General features: G+C 35.9%; 2 protein-coding genes across 8 annotated transcripts; both read right to left on the bottom strand.

Moving 5' to 3' along the window:
* Positions 1-1203: 1203 nt before the first annotated feature.
* On the bottom strand, positions 1204-8399 carry LOC104226218 (serine/threonine protein phosphatase 2A 55 kDa regulatory subunit B beta isoform-like). Of its 4 annotated transcripts, XM_009778143.2 has the most exons (14): positions 7921-8399; positions 6210-6313; positions 5973-6080; positions 5734-5853; positions 5050-5223; positions 4844-4935; positions 4503-4621; positions 3560-3683; positions 3314-3437; positions 2510-2578; positions 2263-2354; positions 2060-2137; positions 1897-1973; positions 1204-1563 (listed from the first exon to the last, which is right to left on the bottom strand). In XM_009778143.2, the coding sequence occupies exons 1-14, from the start codon at positions 7991-7993 to the stop codon at positions 1436-1438; spliced, it is 1482 nt and encodes a 493-aa protein (XP_009776445.1). In that variant the 5' UTR covers positions 7994-8399; the 3' UTR covers positions 1204-1435. The 4 variants fall into 4 exon arrangements, with proteins under 4 accessions (XP_009776445.1, XP_070008844.1, XP_009776448.1 ...); XM_070152743.1 differs by lacking the exon at positions 7921-8399 and having other exon boundaries at positions 5734-5924; positions 6218-6306; XM_009778146.2 differs by lacking the exon at positions 7921-8399 and having other exon boundaries at positions 5734-5900; positions 6218-6306.
* Positions 8400-11996: 3597 nt separating this feature from the next.
* On the bottom strand, positions 11997-15321 carry LOC104226216 (anthranilate phosphoribosyltransferase, chloroplastic-like). 4 transcript variants are annotated; one of them, XM_070151007.1, is made up of 10 exons: positions 14985-15321; positions 14747-14885; positions 14312-14473; positions 14135-14218; positions 13670-13858; positions 13366-13437; positions 13199-13258; positions 12737-12857; positions 12429-12550; positions 11997-12346 (listed from the first exon to the last, which is right to left on the bottom strand). In XM_070151007.1, exons 3-6 carry the CDS (start codon positions 14450-14452, stop codon positions 13417-13419), a joined length of 435 nt encoding a protein of 144 aa, XP_070007108.1. In that variant the 5' UTR covers positions 14453-14473; positions 14747-14885; positions 14985-15321; the 3' UTR covers positions 11997-12346; positions 12429-12550; positions 12737-12857; positions 13199-13258; positions 13366-13416. The 4 variants fall into 4 exon arrangements, with proteins under 4 accessions (XP_070007108.1, XP_070007109.1, XP_070007106.1 ...); XM_070151008.1 differs by having other exon boundaries at positions 13366-13434; XM_070151005.1 differs by having other exon boundaries at positions 13366-13858.
* Positions 15322-19492: the final 4171 nt, after the last annotated feature.

The raw sequence follows: 19492 nt of genomic DNA, 5'->3' as shown, positions 1-19492 counted from the left end.
GCCCATGCTTAGCATAGGCTGAAGGTAATCTAGCATTCTCCCTGATTTCTATGCTAATCATGGTAACTAATTATTTTCACGTAATCAGCAAATGTGAGTAAATTTTTTCCATAATGTTTCTTTCAAATGATAGAGCAGGCTGAATGGGACTCCATTTGTTTACCTATTGAACGAAGATGAGAGTCCTCATCTGAAGGGTTGACGTAAGATAGTCTTAAGCGTAAGCGGTTTTAAGTGAGTGAAAACTAATTCTAACAGAGGATTGCTTGTGAATGACAGTCCTTGTGATGTTATCTTGTTGTGACTGATAATCTAAGAGATTTCTTTGCTTTTCGTCCTTCACAAAGAAGCAAAAGATTCCGTATTATGGGAGATAAAACTACGTAATAATCTTCTTTGTCAGAGACCTTTTAAAGCTGTGTGATTGAATCACCTACATATGCAGGCTGCCCCTGCCCCCTGCAATTGCTAATTTTTTCAGTTTCCTCACTATGTATAGCAGCATGAACAGCAAATACAAGTAACACATAGATTGTTCATTATAGAGGCTTGAGAAAGACCAAGTTTGTGTATGGTAACATGTTTTTCTATTCATTCTTTGAAGGATACCATGCTATGATGGAACTGACTGTCAATTGCTGCGGAGTATAATGAAAATGAGCAAATTGCATTTGGTCCTTAATGCCCTAGAAAGATAGCAATAGATCACCGATGACTTTGACACTCTTCGGCTTAACTGATCAAAAGTACCTTACAGGCATCAATTGTTGAAAAACACTTTTGACCAATTTTATAAATTAGTCATGAGTTTTGATAGTGTTGAAACTCATATTAAACATATAGCTTCTTTAAGCTCCGCTTCTTTGTTTTAGTATTGCAATCACTAAAACAGTTGTAGCCAAGGTCGGAGCTAGAGTGATGGGAGCGGGTTCGGCAGAATCCAGTAGCTTGGGTTCAAACCCTATATTTATCTTAAAAATCCATTGAATATATATATATATATATATATAAATTATTAATTTAGAACCCAGTAACTCAAAACGATTAGAATCTCAAACACATAAGCTTGAAATCCTAGCTCCGCCTCTGGTTGTAGTTCTGTCCAAAACACGTACTAGTATCAAATACAAGGAGAAACAGGAAATGAAAAAAATTGCAGAAACAAGCGAACTTCAGATGTGCATAAAATATATTTATGCTAGCGTCAAATTTCTGTATATGCTACTCCATTTAGTAATGCAGTTATTTTTTTAACAAAAAAATTGTTAACTTTCTTTAGGAACTTTAATGGCAGACTGCTACCTGTGAGATTAGATGAAGATGACTACCCAACGTGAGAAATGCTGTTACTATATGGACAGGGACAAAATACCATTTACAGGGAGCAAAGCCCATGAACAGAAAGGTTACTACTCTCAGTCCTCTTCATAGCACTTTATGCATGGTACATGAACAAGCTGCTTCCAACAGAACACGCAATCAAATTGTGCGTTGGATGCCAAGCCAGATGCAGCAACTTGGACTTAAGATTACAGGAAGTCTCATTCTCTGAGCTATCTTGTCCTGAAATTATCAACAAAAAGCAATGTAAATGAGATGACAAAATATGCCAGGTTTCAAAGCCGGGAGGTTAGATCTGCCACCAATTGATTGATGAATTATGGACCCTTACAAGGGTAAAAACCTTGCCCATATCGGTGACCGGGGTTTAAACCAAACCAATGAATGCAAGACATGTATCTTGTATTCACACATTTATCACTTAATTATGGTTAACTGATATGTATTCTCATTTAAAATTTTAATTACTAGGGTAAAGTTCTTTGCTTGGTGTAAACATTAGGTGTAAAATTCACTTCATCATGCACAAGGACATGCATGGCTGTTACTAACTACCTTGACGATAAAATCCTCGAGTCAAGTTGCTCAATGACGACCTTCGAGGCCTTGTAGTAGCTTGAGACGTTGGTTTCCTACAAATTCAAGGAATAATGAAGCATCAATTCAAGAATATAATAGAAGAAAGACAATAGTAAGATCATTTTAGTACAAGGGTTACCTATTTGGACTTTTTCTAACTTCCAGTGTGATGCCATCTTCATTCTCAGCTCCACAAGAAAATATACGAAGATGATTGCTAAATCAACAAAAGATTACCAAAATCCATCATATGTATAAAAGATCAACAAAATGAAAGCACAACATGTATACAACATCAGTACAACATTTTATATGTTGACATAAGTTAGAGCTGTGATAAACCTGTAAGATCCAGTTGCAAATTGAAGTCCATCTCCATTCAGGCAGCAATCAAACTTATCGAAAATGGCGTCATTTGTATACAGCTTGGAAAGCTGCCACACAACATGGATTATGTCAATTATACTGCAAATCAGAAAATACTATCAATCTATTTGAATAAATAGCATATTCACACGTTACACCATATCACCAACTGTTTATTTCTCAGTACAACTCTGACAAATGTCTGTGATGAATACTCTCATACCTTAGGGCGGAGGTGTTCATGAATCTTATACGTTGCAACTGGGGAAGTCTCCATGTGAGTGTCCCATAACTATCAAATAGTTAACAATTAAGATATAATTACAGATCCAGCTTATGATAGCGAATGTAAAACGCCAAAAGAAGGGGTCAAGGATCACAGGAAATAATAACCAAGCAAAGCCATAGCTTATTTGTATGTCACTCAGGGACGAAGAGAACAAAGAAGATTCCACTAACGAGAGATGAAAGAATCAAAATGAAGTGGCATAAAAACAGGCAAAAAAAAAAAAAAAAAAAACAAAGGTAGAAGCAGAAATCAATAAGATGAATACACTTTTAAGGACCCTTAAAATGAAATCGCGCAAATGTCAGAAACACAGAATTCCCAGATAAATAGTGCATGAATCACCTAACCGAGGAGTAAAACATGTGTGAGAAGCACATATCAATACAACTTCCATCCTTTTTCAATCACTCGTTTTTGTTTCTTGCATGTTAAATTGAAAGTTTTACATTTGATTCGGAATTGATTTATTTTTTGAGGAATGTAATTAAAGATCAATAAACTGCATAGGATATATGGTTAAAAATAAGGGTCAGATTACAGATTCTAAAAACATAATTGAGAAAACTCAAAGAAAAGTTTGTTTTAACCACTCAAACAAAAACGGGACTGAAGGAATAAGAAATACTTGACTTCTTTTCTTTTCTTGACAGATAGCACCAAGTTCAAAGAAATGCAGGTATGGCAACAAATCATAGCTTAGGGTGCGTTATCCAGTAAAAGAATCATCGAGAGGAAGACCTTCAGAGTCATGTAATCACGACTTAGGATATGCCTTCCATCCATTGCATACTTCACATCAGATATGGAAGCTATGATTTCACTGAAAAGTGTTTTAGGGCCACGGCTCCCCCCATCTTGCAATCTGTAAAAGTCAGTAGCAGGTTGTTAAAATAAGTACTGGTAGTTGTGTCAGGGCAGCAGATTAGAAGCTGAAATGCATCATGCAGATGAGAGAAATAAAATAGAGATGGGAATAAAACTCACATTTTCACACTGTGATCACATAGTGCAGATTTCCTCATGTCAACAAGTCGGATGAAACCTCGTGAACTACTATAAGCCAACAAATTGCAGTGAAATGGATGGAACTCTGCTGATGTAATCACCTCTACACAAAAGAATGGCGCAATGAGCATTTTTATCCTTTATTAGGTGGCAGCCTGGTCAAATGTTTTATGCAAAAAAGAAGCATAGGGTAATGAAACTAATTTAGCCTAATGACTTTATTCTACCCATGTCATAAGGTAGATCATCATCCTCAAATTTATTGGTCAAGTCCTCTTCGGGGAGAGGAGTAAAGTCGGCTTCAGATTCCTTCCAAGCATTCTTTTTATAGAGTTAATTCGTTTTTTTCCACATGCATCTTTGGAATTACAGGATAAACCTAATAAAATAATGGCCAGGCTATTAATCTTTGATTGCTTGCGTCCACAAATCTTTTGAGAAGATGAGTAATGCAGTGCCAGTTGTTCCAAACTTTTTCTGAAATCCTAAATAAGCATGTGGCAACACAACCGACTCCCCCCCCCCTCCCCAAACACAAGTCTGGGGCTAAAACTGTACTCTTCCATATCAACCAGACAGGCCCACAAAGCTTCCCGACCCTCACCAAACTAAACTCATCCCTAGCATGAATACGAGGTTTATGTAGATTTTGGGTACATAAATGTATAATCTACAGATATCCTTCAGTTATGTTGCTAAGTTTACCTATGAGGCCTAAAGCTACTATCTGAATCCATATTATGCCTCCCATAAACTCTCGAAGTGCTTTGGCATCATATCATTAGTTGGTAAAATTTATAACATATACCTCCATACTTTTGGAGACTAAACTGGAAACTTCAAATAATGGTTAACAGAGAGTAGCACGGATGCATGAGAAAATACAGCATATGAAATGCTTCAAGAAGACATCTGGGATCACCTGTAAGATCTTCCATATCTTTTGGCTTCATGTCAATGATGTTGAAACACTGGTCTCTGACATCAAGGTTCCATACGTTTATCCTAAGGTCATCCCCAGAAAGGAATGTCTCACCATCGCTGTAAAAGTATTAAAACCAGAGAATTATCTAACGCTTGGCACTCCTTCAACCGGTAAACAACATTCACACTATTGAGTTTCTATGGTACTGCTACTTATAGAAGGATGCCTCTAGTCTGATCAATCAAGCTCAGTCAGAAACACAAACAATAGGGCTGGTCAAATTTCATTTCACGTGAGCAAGTTTAAAATTCATAATATTCGCAAGAACAGAAGAATACCTATTGTTTGAGATGGAATTGATGTTGAAATCATGAGCATGTGCATACACTCTTCTGCATCTTCTAGAAGCCACATTTGTGATATCTGCAAGCTATTTACAACAGTAGCTGGAATCACAAGCTATAACAGCATGTCAAATGCATATAATTTGGGGAGGTAAATGTATTAACGAATGCGTGAATATTAACACTCTTCCATGTCCTACATGTGAGGGCAATGTGCCATTCATTTTGTCAGTCCATTCTAGCCTGGTACCATTAGCATGAGATGGTTCACTTTGTCCACTCATGAAACTTTTATCAGCTAAAAGAGAATTCTCTGAAGTCACAAATGGATTGATGTCCATTTGTTTAACTTTCTTTACTTTCTGTTCCTTGATCTGCAAAAGAAACAAATGATGAAAACAGTAAATTGATTTGTACAGCTTAGTAAGGTTACAGTAGATGGAAATCGACAAGTGGATCTAAGTTCATCAAGAAAGAACACGCCATCCGGGTTTTTTTCCGTAATGCACAGACAAAAAATCAATCTTTACAGACTCTGAACATGCAATGCAGCTAATACTTAACTTTAACCACAGAGAAATCTTCTTTTATTTTCCCACTGTTTTTATTTTTCATGTGTGGTGTATGTCACAAATAGATGAACAATTAGATGTAGTTCTTAGTTCAGAAAGCTGCATCTAACCAAGTTAAGTATCTTAGTCAGAAATATCTTAAAAGATAAAAAATGATAGTACTAGTTCACATGCATTTCTAATTATCAATCTTTTGATCCTGAAAGAAAAGGCTCCCGATATAGAATCTTTTATTTGGAGGGGCACCAGAACCCTTTCTTTCTTCAATTTAAACTCGTCTGAAGATTATCGAATGCCACAGGAATTTCATACCTTCCAAAGTTTTATCGTCCTGTCATTTGCTGTAAGAAGAAACAATGATCTATTGAGTTTCGTACACCATCTGATTTTATTAATCTTCTCTTCAATTTCCACGCTCTTCAAATAATCAAACTGAAGAAGATGTAACATGATCAGCATCCAAAGTTCACAACTATCACCTACAGATGCAAAATTTAAGTAGCCTTAAAAGATGTATGCAGAACTAGATAAGATGAAAACCTAAATCATACCTCGGGTTCATGACTTTGGAATTCCGTCTTATATTTAAATTCAGGATGCTGCCAAAGTGGAAGGTTGAACTGACCAGAGTCACGTCGAGAACTTCTGTCAAATAGACCCTACAAGACCATAAAGGTGAAAAGATTACATGAGATACAAAGTTTGAGTATGACACTCAAGAAAGTACAGAATATTGCCGGCTGAATTCATATTTACACAAATGATATTTATGAAAATTGTGTCCGCACTTCTTTACCAGTCTGCCGCTCAAAAATTATGACACGTCCACCTTGATCTCCAACAGCAAGATGATCGCCATTCTTGTCAAATTCCATTGCAGATAAAATATCACCTAACATAGAATCATGTTATGTGCAGGCCATCAAGAAATATTAAAGCAGAAATAAAAGTAACACCAATTTCCTTCTTGCTCCATTATTTCTTTGGTTCATAATAGCTCCTTTTCAGGTGAGAGGGTAAAATAAGGAAACAAAAGCTAAACATCTCTTTGCTGTTTCATTTTTAATAGCTGAAATGCAATGAAAAGTTGGCTTTTCCTTTTTCTAGTTTTCACTATAAAAATATGAGAAATCCTTTTCTATGTAACTGCTCTCCTACCCCAAGGAAACTTCTTTAAGTGAAGTTAACCAAGTTAATGCATAAGATGTTATAAATGTATAAAGTCCTGCACCAGCAGTCACATGCAAGGGTACAAAAAATTCAATGGTAACCAATCTTCTTTTTTCCAGCTATAACAGAATTTCAACGTAAATCTAGTATTAGATAAAGTAAAATGTGTGTGAATGTGGTCCAACATATTCAATGAAATGTAAGAATTATTTTCCATAATATAACCAGTTTGGCCTCAACAAGCCTTCCTGCTTTTTAGCAATCCTCATATCCATTCAACCCCCTTCTCATTCAAAGGATGGAAAAGCCTTCGTCTTGCCACATATACAATGAGTGGATTTAATGGATTGTTTTGTGGACAGTATTCCTTCTTTTTGACTATGCTATTGATTCTCCTCACATTCTCCACCAGCTTCATATAACCAACATAAGCAGACATGGCTAACAAAAAAGACTAAACCAAATATCCCTTGCGTTGTGAGAGAGCTTCATCAACTTAATCCCCCATTGAACTTCTAAAGCATAACCTTATTGAATTCAATGATTGACATATCTAAGCATAACAGAAGAAAACGAAGTTCCCAATGGCCCTCCGTTAAAGGTGCCTTTTTCTCAACTTCATATTCAAAACCTGCTTCTCATTCTTAATCTTAACAACCTCTCTACCCTTTTCGGGTAGGGGTAAGGTCTGCGTACGCTCTACTCTCCCCAGACCCCAGTAGTGGGATTTTACTGGGTATGCTGTTGTTGTTGTCTTCTCATTCTTAATCTTAGTACTAATGAAGCAGATTGGAAAATCCTATAGAATTATTTCTGTAGCATCAGCCAGTCTCTTGTCTCAACTGAACACTGGACGTTCAAAATTCAAGAAATATCCTTATTCCACAATCAACAACAATAACAACTGCTGGTGCTGCTGCTGCTGCTGCTGCTACTACTACTACTGCTGAGACACAAATCTCCAACTGCTAGTTGGGATCAGCTAAAATATGTCACCTGCTGGAACTGAACCTCCATCCCAGTTTCTAAATCTTCATTTTGCTATAGAAATCAAACAAGTTTACCCTATTAGGCTTCAAGATTTCATGTATAAAACTACAGCATCCAATTAAGGGAAGCAACAGATTTCCTTCCGGTCCTAGACTCGCCTCATAAAGAAAAGACTAGTTCAAATAAGAATATTTCCACTCATATTTTTATTTTTTATAAGCTGTTCATACTTATGATATATTAGAAACAAATGTTACACATTTCATTCCAAAGCATGAAATACACAAATTACTGGATTTCATTGACATAAAATTTCACTAAAAGTAAAAGAGAGTTTACAATCTTGAATATCTTCACCGGGAGTTTGTTCACCAAAAACTTGAGAGAACTTCCATTCAGAGCCCAAAGTCATAGCTCCAGTCAAGATACACCCAAGATTAATTTGAGGAATCTCTTGCGATTCTAACAGTTGAAGGTTTGAATTCAGAGACAAGAAGAAGGGAATCTTTCTTTCAATTTCTGTTTTGCTACTGAGTTTTTAATGGGGGGCTCTTTTCTTGTTATCCACTCGATGTTTCCCGGGAAAAAGGAGTTTATGCAATAACTGTTTTTTGTCCTTTTTGTGAGTAACCAAAGGTCGTTGGTAGCTTTTACACGGTGAGAGCCAATGCCATGTGATGGGTAACGGCTCATCCTGTTGGATACTGGGCTGCACCTTTTACGCCGTCAGCTCAAGTCCCCTTTCTGCGTAAAAATTGCAGTCATCTTCATTTAATCTCTATCCAATTTTTAAACAACTTGGGGTTTTTTTCTCATCTTTCTCCTTCTCCTTTTCCTCTTCTTCTTCTTCTTTTATAAGATAGTTTATAATATTTTATAGTGGTGTGTTGGTATGACGCTTTATTCTATCCGTTGTTAGATTTATTGTTGTTTTGACAAATTGATGATTGAGATTTTTTCCTCATTATATTTGGAGGTTATGTTTCAAATTTGAGCTCATTTAAAATAGATTTAGGTATTAAATCGTATATTGGATTATTAAAATTCGAAGAACAAATTTATGTTTTTCGGCAATTTTCACTTCAGACTTATTGGCCTTAAGTGCATGAAACCATTGGTTGCATTCCAGACCTTTTTGGCCTTAAGTACATCTAAGTACAATTTTTCACTTCAGACTTATTGGCAAGTTTAGGAAAACGTTTGTTGCACTTCACAATTGGTCTTAAGTGTATCTGAAGTGTTATTTTTCAATTCAGACTTATTGGCCTTAAGTGCATGAAACCATTGGTTGCACTTCAGACCTATTTGGCTTTAAGTGCATTTGAAATTCAATTTTTTCACTTCAAACTTATTTTTCTTTAACTTCAGACCCAATAAATCTGAAGTTGATCGTAGAGTGGGTAGGTTTGCAATTTTTTTGCAAAATAGGTATAGGTTCAATTATGAACCCAAAATCGAGTATATATGCAAAAGCTCCACTTTCTGTTGACACCGGCGCAAAGTAATTTCAAAAAAAAAAAAAAGTTGTTTTTGTGTTTATTGCATGAAAAAATCACAAGGAAGAAATTTACAATCCTCACTCTTGAGCGGTCATTACTATTTCAACTCTTAATTTCATATCGTCATTCCAATCAGAACTATTATCAATATTTAATATTAAAAAATTTCATTAAACAATAGTATCTGATTTGCTAATATTATTATCAACTAGTTAATTGATCCACGCTTCGCGCGGTAAAATAATTCATTTTGTAAATTTAACTGATATAAAATAGATAAAAAAAAATTAGCACAAAATATTTTTCTAAAAAAGGTTTAATCTTAGTCAAACATGCAAATACAATAAACAAAACAGATGTATAAGGAAAAATACATATGAAAAGATGAATTAGAAAAATAAATTCAAATAAATAAAACGGCATATTGGAAGGGAAGCTAGCACTTATTTTGTAGAGAAAAAATATGCAAAGTATGTCTTCTCGCCCTTCGTTCCTAATTAAATGTTATTCATAAATGTTTTTAAGAATCTCATCTTTAGAAAATAGCAATTTTATTAATGCATATTAGTAATTAAATAAATACATTAAATTTGATTCTTACATGAAAATAATACGATTAAGATTTTAATTAAATGCCCTAAGCAATTGAGAGTCGGAGATTTTATAATCAATTGTGCGGTCAAATCACCACGAAGTGTTCCCCCAAATTAATCATGTAAAGGGCCGATCTCTTGAATGTTGGTTATAAAAGCAATTACTTAATAAATTAATAGAATATCACACAAATGCATTATAGCATTTCCTCAACCATCTAAAAAAAATCACAAGTTAGAAAACAACACAAAGAATATTGAAAATCGTACAAAAGATGGCATATACAGTTGGTCGAATTTGAGAGAATAATATAGCAAGTAGGTATTACAACATTTCCTCGAAACTGTAGAAAAATGAAAAAAAAGATGCACTATTTCCCTATTGCAACAGAGATAATTACCTTATTGAAAAAAACTATGAAAAATAATATTTAGTTCACAGTAAGTTATCCGGAAAACATCAATTTTGTCAATTAATTTTTGCACAAGTGACACTGGAACCAAGCAAAATACCTTCGCTTTTTGTACATCAATCTTTCCCTATTATTTCTGAGTGAAAAGAATTATTACTATGAGAAATGGAGGATTGGAGCTGAAAGCCTCATAGAGGACTGAAGTTCTAAATCTCGCCTTGAAAAGTTTTTATAGAGTTGAAAGTCTCGAGGAGGGCTGAAACTATCATATTAGAAAATAAAAAGGTGTCAGAAATAAAACATAATGATACTAATTTAAGCGTCTCAGAAATTGAATTTGTAAAATAAGATATTTCTAATACTTTAATCTTGTAATAACTTAATTAGACGTTTTCAATTAGGATATCTTTAAGCTTTTTTTCATGGTATAACATCAAGGTACTTTAGTAAACAAAAAATTTCACTAACTAAGCGAAAAAGTCTAACCAAAATATAACTTAAGTGAAATAAAAAGAAGTTGATGCGATGACACAGCACAAAAGGTCAAAAACAAAAACGTCAAACCAAAAGTTTTTGTTTTCCACATTAATCAATTTGAAAACAAAAATTTATTTATTAGGAACACCACAAAGATAATTGAGCAGGAAAAATGCACAATCTTCATACCTTATCCATGAAGTGGTTTCAAGAAAATTACTGGCCAAAAACATCATGAAAAAACTATAGTATTGACAAAATATTAATAGAAACAGACAGAATTACCGTAAATAAACTAAAATACCAATGAAATATCTTGTATTCTTGCTCCAAAATCAAAAGCAAACTTTAATAAAACTACTAACAGACAATCATATTCTCATTAAGTATTTCTCTATAATAATATTTTATATATTCCAAAAGTAATTAAGCCAACTATCAAAGCTAATGAAATCTTCAAAATTAGTAAATTAAAGCATTAATAACAGCAATATAAATTTCAACTTCATAAAGAAAATTATTAACCTCAAAGGAAAAATGGATTGTTGAAGAACTTTCGTAAACATTTTCTTTTTTAGTGATCCGGATAATTATTCACACCAATCTGGCCTAAGAAAGCAAAACTATAAAACTAATATGGATAACACAAAGAGATGAAAATGGCATGCAACTTAATAACATAAGGCTGGTCACCATGGCCAATAAAGAAATTTGGAAGAAAGAATTGGTCAGTAAAGGATTTGAGAGGAGATAAGCAAAAAGGGAAGATGACTCAGGATAAAAGAAGATTGGTTTGTAACTGAAAGTTTATGCAAGAAATTTGAATAGGAAATGGAAATTAAAGGGAATATGGAACTGTAACTGAAATACTGTGCTAAAATTGAAAGAAGTTTAACGATAATCTATTCTAATCCAATCGTTGTAACTGAACTCTGTATGTTTTCAGTAGCTGAATTGTTGGAAGTTGGAACGGTTACAATGAAGGTAACAAAATAGATATTTAAAGTAGATAACTGAGAGAAAAGAGCAAAAAATTAACAAAAAAGATAAATACCATTCCAGGCATTCCTATTCCCTCCTTTATATTAATATATAGATCTTTAATAATACTTCCTACCACCGCTCCACAGGTCTTTATGCCTTCTTTTCTAGGCACTTGGTGGAAGCTACTTACCCACACTCTTTTACATCAACCTACAATTATCTATTATGTTAAGTTTACTGAAACAATTGTTGAGTAATAAATAGTATGTAAAAGACACGTGTATTTATTGGCTTACGCAACAACCGTCGTTTTAATGTTTTTTTCCGCTTTTCACAGCTGCTCTTCCACATTTTCGAATACATGGTGCCAAATGTCACCCCTTTCCTTATTTCTTTGATAATAGAATCTTTGTAGTGATTGTACAAGTTCGTGAAGAGGGAACATCAAATGTGGAACATCTTTCTGCACTTGGTTATTCTTTTGCTTGGTCATTGTCACTAATGAGTATTACAAGCAATGGGTACATAAATCTACAGCTGCTTTACAAATTTCAGTAGCCAAAGCTACAGTTTTTTTAAACCCTTTCCTCTGATCCTTCTCCGAGCTAAAATTGAAAGTTGAGTAGTGCCTTCCATTCTTTCTCTGATTTTGAATCTGTTAACGATAACTTAGCAGCGAAGTTGAGCCGTAAGAATATATCTGTCTGGTCAAATGCACTTAACATGGTCAGTTTGGCATTTTAAATGAGTTCATGCAGAAGATCAATCAAGCGACCTGAGGTACTGCTTCCTTCACCTCCTGGAATTTAGTAAACAAGACATAGTATGAATTTATGTGATCAAGCCTCTATCTAAAGAAATTACTGTGAAATTCTCCTTACATTCGAAACCTCTACCCATAGATCAAGTGTCTTCAGCGCTTTGCCGGAGACTAGTGTCTTACGAGCTAATGCAACTCCTTCAGCCAGATTCTTAACATGTCCACTTACTAGGAGAGCAGTTGCTGCATTTAGTGCTTGTGAATTTGTTTGATAGATAATGTAAGAACTTTCAAGGTGAAATGACATTATTGAAAATGGAAACAAGTGCTCTGTCAATCTTTTTATAAGGAGAAGCCTTAAATCTGACAAGCTAATCAATTAGATAAGTTTATAAGGATATTTGAAGCATAACAGACAAAGAAACTTACAAATGCATCAGCAATCGGCCCTTTTTCTCCGGACAGCACGCGTTTGAGCATCTCGGCATTGTAATCTGGACCCCTCCACCTCGCAAGCTTTCTAGAGTACAACGCGGGATGGCAAAGTCCGCTATTGAAGAATAATCTTGTCAGGTTAATTTTTTCATAGAGACAATGTTGTATATAAAAATAAAAAAAATAAAAAAAATAAAAAGGGGCAGCCCGGTGCACGAAGCATCCCGCGTTCACGCAGGGTCCGGAGAAAGGCCGCATCCCAAGGGGGTGTGATGTAGGCAGCCTACCCCAAAGAGACAATGTTATATGACTAGTGAAAAACACATTAATCATATTGCATCATTCTTTACTGCAGAGTTCACCAAATACTTAGGGCGGCATTCACTTGTTATCAGTGTGAAGCAATAAATACATCCGGCTCTGGGCTGCCTTTTTCTGATTTCATGAGTTACTTACATGGATCAAAGGAGAACTTCTCAATATTGTCTAGTGTGATATCAAGGACTAATCCAGGGCCTGCGAAGTGAATTGTCATACTAAAAGATATACAAGCAAAGTCAAACTAAAAAGGACAATGTTACCAAAGACAACATATTTACTAGTATCGTGGAAGGGGACCATACCAAGAGGACTCATCTCATCTGGGCCTTCTGAGTGAACAACCAATACTTTTTTCATGCCAAATCTCTGGACTGCTTTAGCCATTTTGTGGACCGACAACAAGAGATGTTTCATTCACCAAATGAATGTACACAACACATAAAGAATAACATTGAAACATGTCAGAAAGCTATGAACCAAAGGGCAGAATGAAGATAAGACCAGAAAATTTAGCACCTCAATTCACATAATTTAAGACTACAAGATTCTTAAAGCTACATTCATAGAACAAGTGATATTAGTGTAATTCAACAGTTGAAAATGTACCAGGTCTTCTTTGTAAACTCCAACTACAGCAAATGGCACTCTTGATGGGTTCAACATAGGGCCCAAGATATTGAACACTGTCTTTACTTTAAGCTTTTTCCTGATAGGTCTGACAATCTTCATCGCTGGATGATATATTGGAGCCATCATCAAACCTATTCCAGCTCGAGTTACACACTCTTTCACCCCCTGAAGCCAGTAACAAAGAATAAATGCATGGTTGTTAGATGGCTCAGTAATAAAATTACGTTAATAATTTGATTTGGTGAACGCCAAATCTAGTGTTTCTCCTTATAAAGCAAATATTAACTAATGCGATAGCAAACTTCATTTTTAAACCTTCATTTCATAAAACTACAGCATATTTTTCTCTTTTCATAAATAAAAAAATCATAGAACTACAATACAATATTAAAAGTCCTCAACTACCAACATTTTTCAGCCAAGAACAGCAATATCACCAACCTCAGGGTCCAGCTCAATGGCAATGCCTAGTGCTTCCAATACATCTGCACTCCCACAAGCGGATGAACTCGACCTATTACCTTGCTGCAATTTAATCCCACAAGTTTTTAGCCTCAAATGTCCACAGTTTTTAGTGAAATTAAATAACTTTGGACAACAAAAAAGAGCTCTGTTAACCTTGGCTACTTTTGCACCACAAGCTGCAGCAAGTATTGAAGCACCTGTTGAGATATTCACCGTGTTTGCACCATCCCCTCCTGTTCCAACAATATCAACCACGTCGCTTAAGCCTTCCACTTGTCTGCAATGCTTTATCATTGCCCTTGCCAATCCGACTACCTAATTATTATCACTAGCTCGATTAATGAATGAGCGAATAAAGACATTCTGGTTCTGTGAAATCAGATTCATAGGCAGAGGATTGTACATCTAAATGGAAGCTTTACAGTATATTTTAAATTAGGGCCTGTTCTTCAAAAAGCATAGAATTTTCTGGAAAAAAATTCATCAAAAAGGAAATACTATAATAAAATATTTATTTCACCTAAGTTATGATTCAAAGGGTATACATAAACCTTTACTAATATGAAAATAGTTAAAGAAGGAACTTACTTCTTCAAAGGTTTCACCTTTAGTTCTTAAAAGAACAAAAAAAGCACTAATTAAAGCTTCATCAGCACCATCCAACAAATAATCAAGAGATTCTTCTGCTTCATATTCCGTCAAGTCTTTCCCACTAATTAAAGATCAACTGAACCAATCAAAAAAAGGAACAAACTTTAATCACAATAAGAAAAACCCAATTCACCATTGTATTTAAAAAAAAAAAAAAAGCATCCTTGTTTATTACCTCGCTAAAGGTGGATATGGATGACTGCTTATTGGAGGAATTGGTCAAAGCATAATGAAGAGTTGAAAACTTTTTTTTGGGTGATATTGGCAAGTGGGTTACTTCCAAGAAACAATTTAGTAAGGTCTCTTTTTGCAGAAAGAGATGCAGATGCTGAAAATGGAATGCGGTTATGAAACAGAGCTATGTCTTCACAGTTTGCCAGATGAAAGGAGGCAGCTTCTGTTATCCAATTTAATTTAATGAACTGAAACTGAAGAAACTAGACTGTGGAGTAATAAATATGGGGAAGGAAATTGAGTTCGGTAACAGAAGGATCATATGAAATTAAACTGCCTTGTGGATATGATGTAGTAGTGCTCGTTTCTTGGTATTTTAATTTATAGTCAACTTCAGGAGGGCCCAGATTCATAAATTAGGGTTTCTGGCATATAAAGTATAAGACATTTCTATGCCACGTAACAAATCTTATTACCCTTAATATTTAAGGTTTAACTTAATTATATTTAGTATACCAAATTATTAATTATATACCATAATTAATTAAGGGTATAATTAATTGTACGTTTTTTACTCCTTAATTAAAGGAATCTGAAAATTCTTCTTTGTTTATATGAGAACAGAATTTGAAGTGCTTAATCCAGGCATTCTTGGATGCAGATTCCTCCAATATTCATTCTTCGATGCAATAAGTTTCTCGTTGAAGCCTAATCCAAAATATTGCTTTTGGTTCTTCCATATATTCCAGATGATGCTATTAGTTGTGATGGAAAATCAGTAGCAACTTTTGGTGAATAAATATTGCATTTCTTGGGAATGTTCGGTAATATTAACTGGAAATCTTACCTTAACATTTCCCAATTCAAACATCCATCAGAACCATTCCAGTTAGAGATAAGATGAAAACAGAATCAATTAGCAACAGAGAATATGCTAGATATATATTGAAAGAACAAAGCATTAGCCGACAAGAAAGCAAGGCAACAAGAACAAGTTGAAGATGGATGAAATTTCAGGATCCTCAGTTTAACTTAGCTTCTTGTTTTCCTTTTAGAGCAATGTAATAGGGAGATCGGTTGAGCAGTAGCATCCTACAGCAGCATACAACAGCGCACAACAACAGCAAACACTACAGTCACACGGTAGTCCCAGCTACCAAAATTTCCCGAACTACATTGACCTGATTCCTGTTTCAGCCCAGGATATGTAGGAAACCTCTGAAGCAAAGGTTCGGTCAAATCTTTTTCAAAAAATGCTTCACACGGAGTATTCGGACGGGCAAAAATCGCTCGCTTATCTTTGCGCGAAAACCCTTCGTGTCTTCGTGCAAAGAGGGGCAGCTGTAAGCACGTGATTTTTGCTTTACGAGCAATCGCTCCAAAAGAAAATAAAAATAGTAACAAATGGTTTCGCTGTACAATTGTTCGAGTTTTCGTGACATGTGTTGTTAGTCATTTGTGGATCTGTCCATTTTTGCATTTAATCATTAACAAACAAAAATACAAAATATGTATGTTAGGATGATTAAACCATAATTCGGTCAGTAAAAGAAAATTCAAAAAAATATATATATGTGTGCATCGTTCGTTCTAGGCTTTTAGTTAACTTACTTAAATAATTTTTGTGATAATTGTGTTAAAATGTTGCATTGTTGTTTAGTTTTAATTTCGTTATTTTTATTATTTATTATTTTTATTTTTGTTTTAAAAGAAAAATGAAATTAGAAAACAAAGAGTGAAGGAAATCGGTTGGGCCAAAAGAAGTGAAACAAAAACAGGCCCAAAACCAGCATTCAAATCCGGTCCAAGTCCAGGCCTGCCCAAACACCTCCTGAAACGACACCGTTTCAGGCCAATCCATCTCAGCCGTTCCAATCAATCCAATCCAACGGTCCAGGATCACTTTCAACAACCCGTTTCAAAGCCCGACCCAGGAACCAATCCGATCCAACCCTCACTTAAACCAAACGACCCCGTTTAACTACCAAACGACTCCGTCTCATTTCTCACCCTCAGATCCAAGCCGTTGAGATCATATGATCTAACGGCTCAAATCCAATCCCATAGACCATATATAAGCCTTCCCTTACACCCACGCCCCCTATACCAACACCCCACCCCTTCGTCCCCAAGCTCAAACCCGGACCTCCCATTAGAAACCCTAGCCGCCCCCGTCTCCCTCGCCATTAAAGCCGGCGGCACGAACGCCGGTGACCACCCCCTGAACACCCTAAGACCCCCTCACTCCCCTGAACACGAATCCACTAACCACGAACCTCGAATCATCTCCTATCGTCTCGAATCTGGATTTGAAGATTCGAGGCAAAACTCGATCTACACCAAACCTCGCCATTTTTGTACCAGCCACTCCCCTGACCTTCCTCGTGACCAAACCAAGCTTGGTTTGGTCCGAATCTACCCACAACTCCTTAAAAATCAGATCTGGAAATCCAGACCTTAGAACACATGCACCTGGGGAATCCGCCCGGTCTTGAAAGGGGTTTTGAGGTTCAATGGATCTTAACCAAGGTGTTCTCATGTGAGAACACCCTGGTTAAAATTTGTTCGGCCTCAAATGGGCAGAGTTAAGTCGGATTTGGGTCTGTTTGATTTAAACATTTTTCGGTAAGTTTTCTTTCCCTTTTCGTTTATATTAATTGCTGATTAAGTCATTAGCATTGCTGTGTGGTAATTGTTTTTTTTATTATTTTTTGATAGTTTCTTAATTTCTTTCTTCTCTGTAAAGGCCTTTTTATTTGGTCGATTTTGTTCTGTGTATGACTCTGAATGTACTCTGTGATAAACATGATCGTCGATTAGTTTAATCGTCAGATAAGTTGACTCATATAGGCCCCAGTAATTGAACAAAAATTGTCCGATGCCCTTTAGGTCCCTAAATGTATTGTTTATGTGAGCGATCGATTATTACCTGCTATAATTAGTATAGTCGACTCGATAAATGTCGTCGATTAGTTTTCTATAACTAATGAACCGAACGAGCTAATAATGTCGCATGACTAATTGAGCTTTGCCACTGACTGTATGATCCAGGATTGTTTGAAATGGATCGTTTGCACTGTAAAACTGACTGAAAAGGTACAGCCCAGGCAGTCTTAAGTTCGAACTTTCATCAGATAAAAAATGCCCTGATGCTGCAATAGGCAGGGGCAGTAATAATCAAGGTTGACAGGGGTATTCTGGGGTGTTAAAAAGAACAGAAGTAATTAGTTTAAGTGAGCTGACAAATGGGGTACTAAATTAGGATTAAACTAATGCCAATGGGGGAACAAGACACAGGGGTATGGGGGCTTAAATTGAATAATAAAATGATGCCCATAACTCCTGATTAAACAAAACCAGGCGTGGGGAATAAAGGGGGCTGACACCAAAAGATGCTTAGGCATGGGGCTTAAAGGGGTATGGGCAGGCTGCAAGTTGCAGCATGAGGGCAGCCTAGCTGCACCGAGTCATTTGGCTTATAAATAGGCCATTTGAGAACTTAAAAGGGGCTGGACTTTTAGTCTTCAGAAGAAAAAAAAGAGAGAAAAGGCTGGAATTTTTAGTTGGAAAGCTGAAACTTTTAGTCTAAAAAAGTTTTACTGAGTTTACAGAAAGCTGAATAACATAAGTTAGTTTCCAAATAGATTGTAACCAAACACTGCCTGAAAGCTGTATAAGAGTGCATATTGGTCAAGCTGTCTTGGCCAAGTTCTGTCGCTTGCATTGACTGAGTTGTCTATGGTTGTTTGAATTGGTGGTTTTGCTGCATCTGAACCCTCAGTTGTTGCTGCTATTTCTTTACTTTTTCCTGGGACTACTGGCTTGGCACTCGACTATTTGTTAGTCTTTGTATTCTGGGAGATCACTGTTGGTTGTCTGTGGCTGTGGAAGACACTTGGTTCAGTTGGTTGTTGCTGTGTTTGTTGTGTATCTGTTTGTTGCTATGTTTACTGCATACTGCCTAGCTGACCATTCCTTCCTTCTTTGTCCTCCATACCAGGTACACAATTAATACCACAAATGTAACTGAAAGTTTGAGCATGAATGCAAAAGAGAGGACCTGCAGATTGTTTTTTATATATGTACATGAACTGTTACTCTAAATGTCATGAAATAGTTACATTTTTGTTTGGACAATAGAAGCAGCCTACATACTAAGTATATCAATGTAGGTTAACGAATGCTAGCCTTGTATGTATACTGCTAGGTGAGAATATGCCCAGTGTAATAAGTTGTATTTCAGACTTAGTCTGATGGTATAGTATATTCTCTAATGTAGGCCAAATAGGAAAGCTATCCGTTTTAGTTAAAGTTCTTTCTCCTTCTGCCATATTGTCCCATAAATTGATAAACTCATTTCACAAAATAAAGAATCAGTTCAGGGCCTCAACCTCATGAAGGTCGAGCCCAAATCGAAGCAAACCAAGTAGGCTCGCGTAGAACAGGCAGAGGCCCAGGTCTGGCCTATCACGCATGGGCTGGATTTGGGCCTATAATTGTTTGTTCGGC

Source organism: Nicotiana sylvestris, chromosome 7 (assembly GCF_000393655.2).
Source record: "Nicotiana sylvestris chromosome 7, ASM39365v2, whole genome shotgun sequence".
NCBI classification, from domain to species: Eukaryota; Viridiplantae; Streptophyta; class Magnoliopsida; order Solanales; family Solanaceae; genus Nicotiana; species Nicotiana sylvestris.
This window is presented reverse-complemented; position numbering and strand designations above follow the sequence as displayed.

Coding starts and splice junctions, on each gene's coding strand:
- LOC104226216 (XM_070151005.1), bottom strand. CDS start 14,452: ATGATAAAGCATTGCAGACAAGTGGAAGGCTTAAGCGACGTGGTTGAT. Junction 14,219..14,311: donor GTGGTGCAAAAGTAGCCAAG/GTTAACAGAGCT, acceptor ATTAAATTGCAG/CAAGGTAATAGGTCGAGTTC. Junction 13,859..14,134: donor CCATTGAGCTGGACCCTGAG/GTTGGTGATATT, acceptor TACTGGCTTCAG/GGGGTGAAAGAGTGTGTAAC.
- LOC104226218 (XM_009778143.2), bottom strand. CDS start 7,993: ATGACTTTGGGCTCTGAATGGAAGTTCTCTCAAGTTTTTGGTGAACAA. Junction 3,438..3,559: donor TGTGATCACAGTGTGAAAAT/GTGAGTTTTATT, acceptor TGACTTTTACAG/ATTGCAAGATGGGGGGAGCC. Junction 2,355..2,509: donor ATGAACACCTCCGCCCTAAG/GTATGAGAGTAT, acceptor GTTGTGTGGCAG/CTTTCCAAGCTGTATACAAA.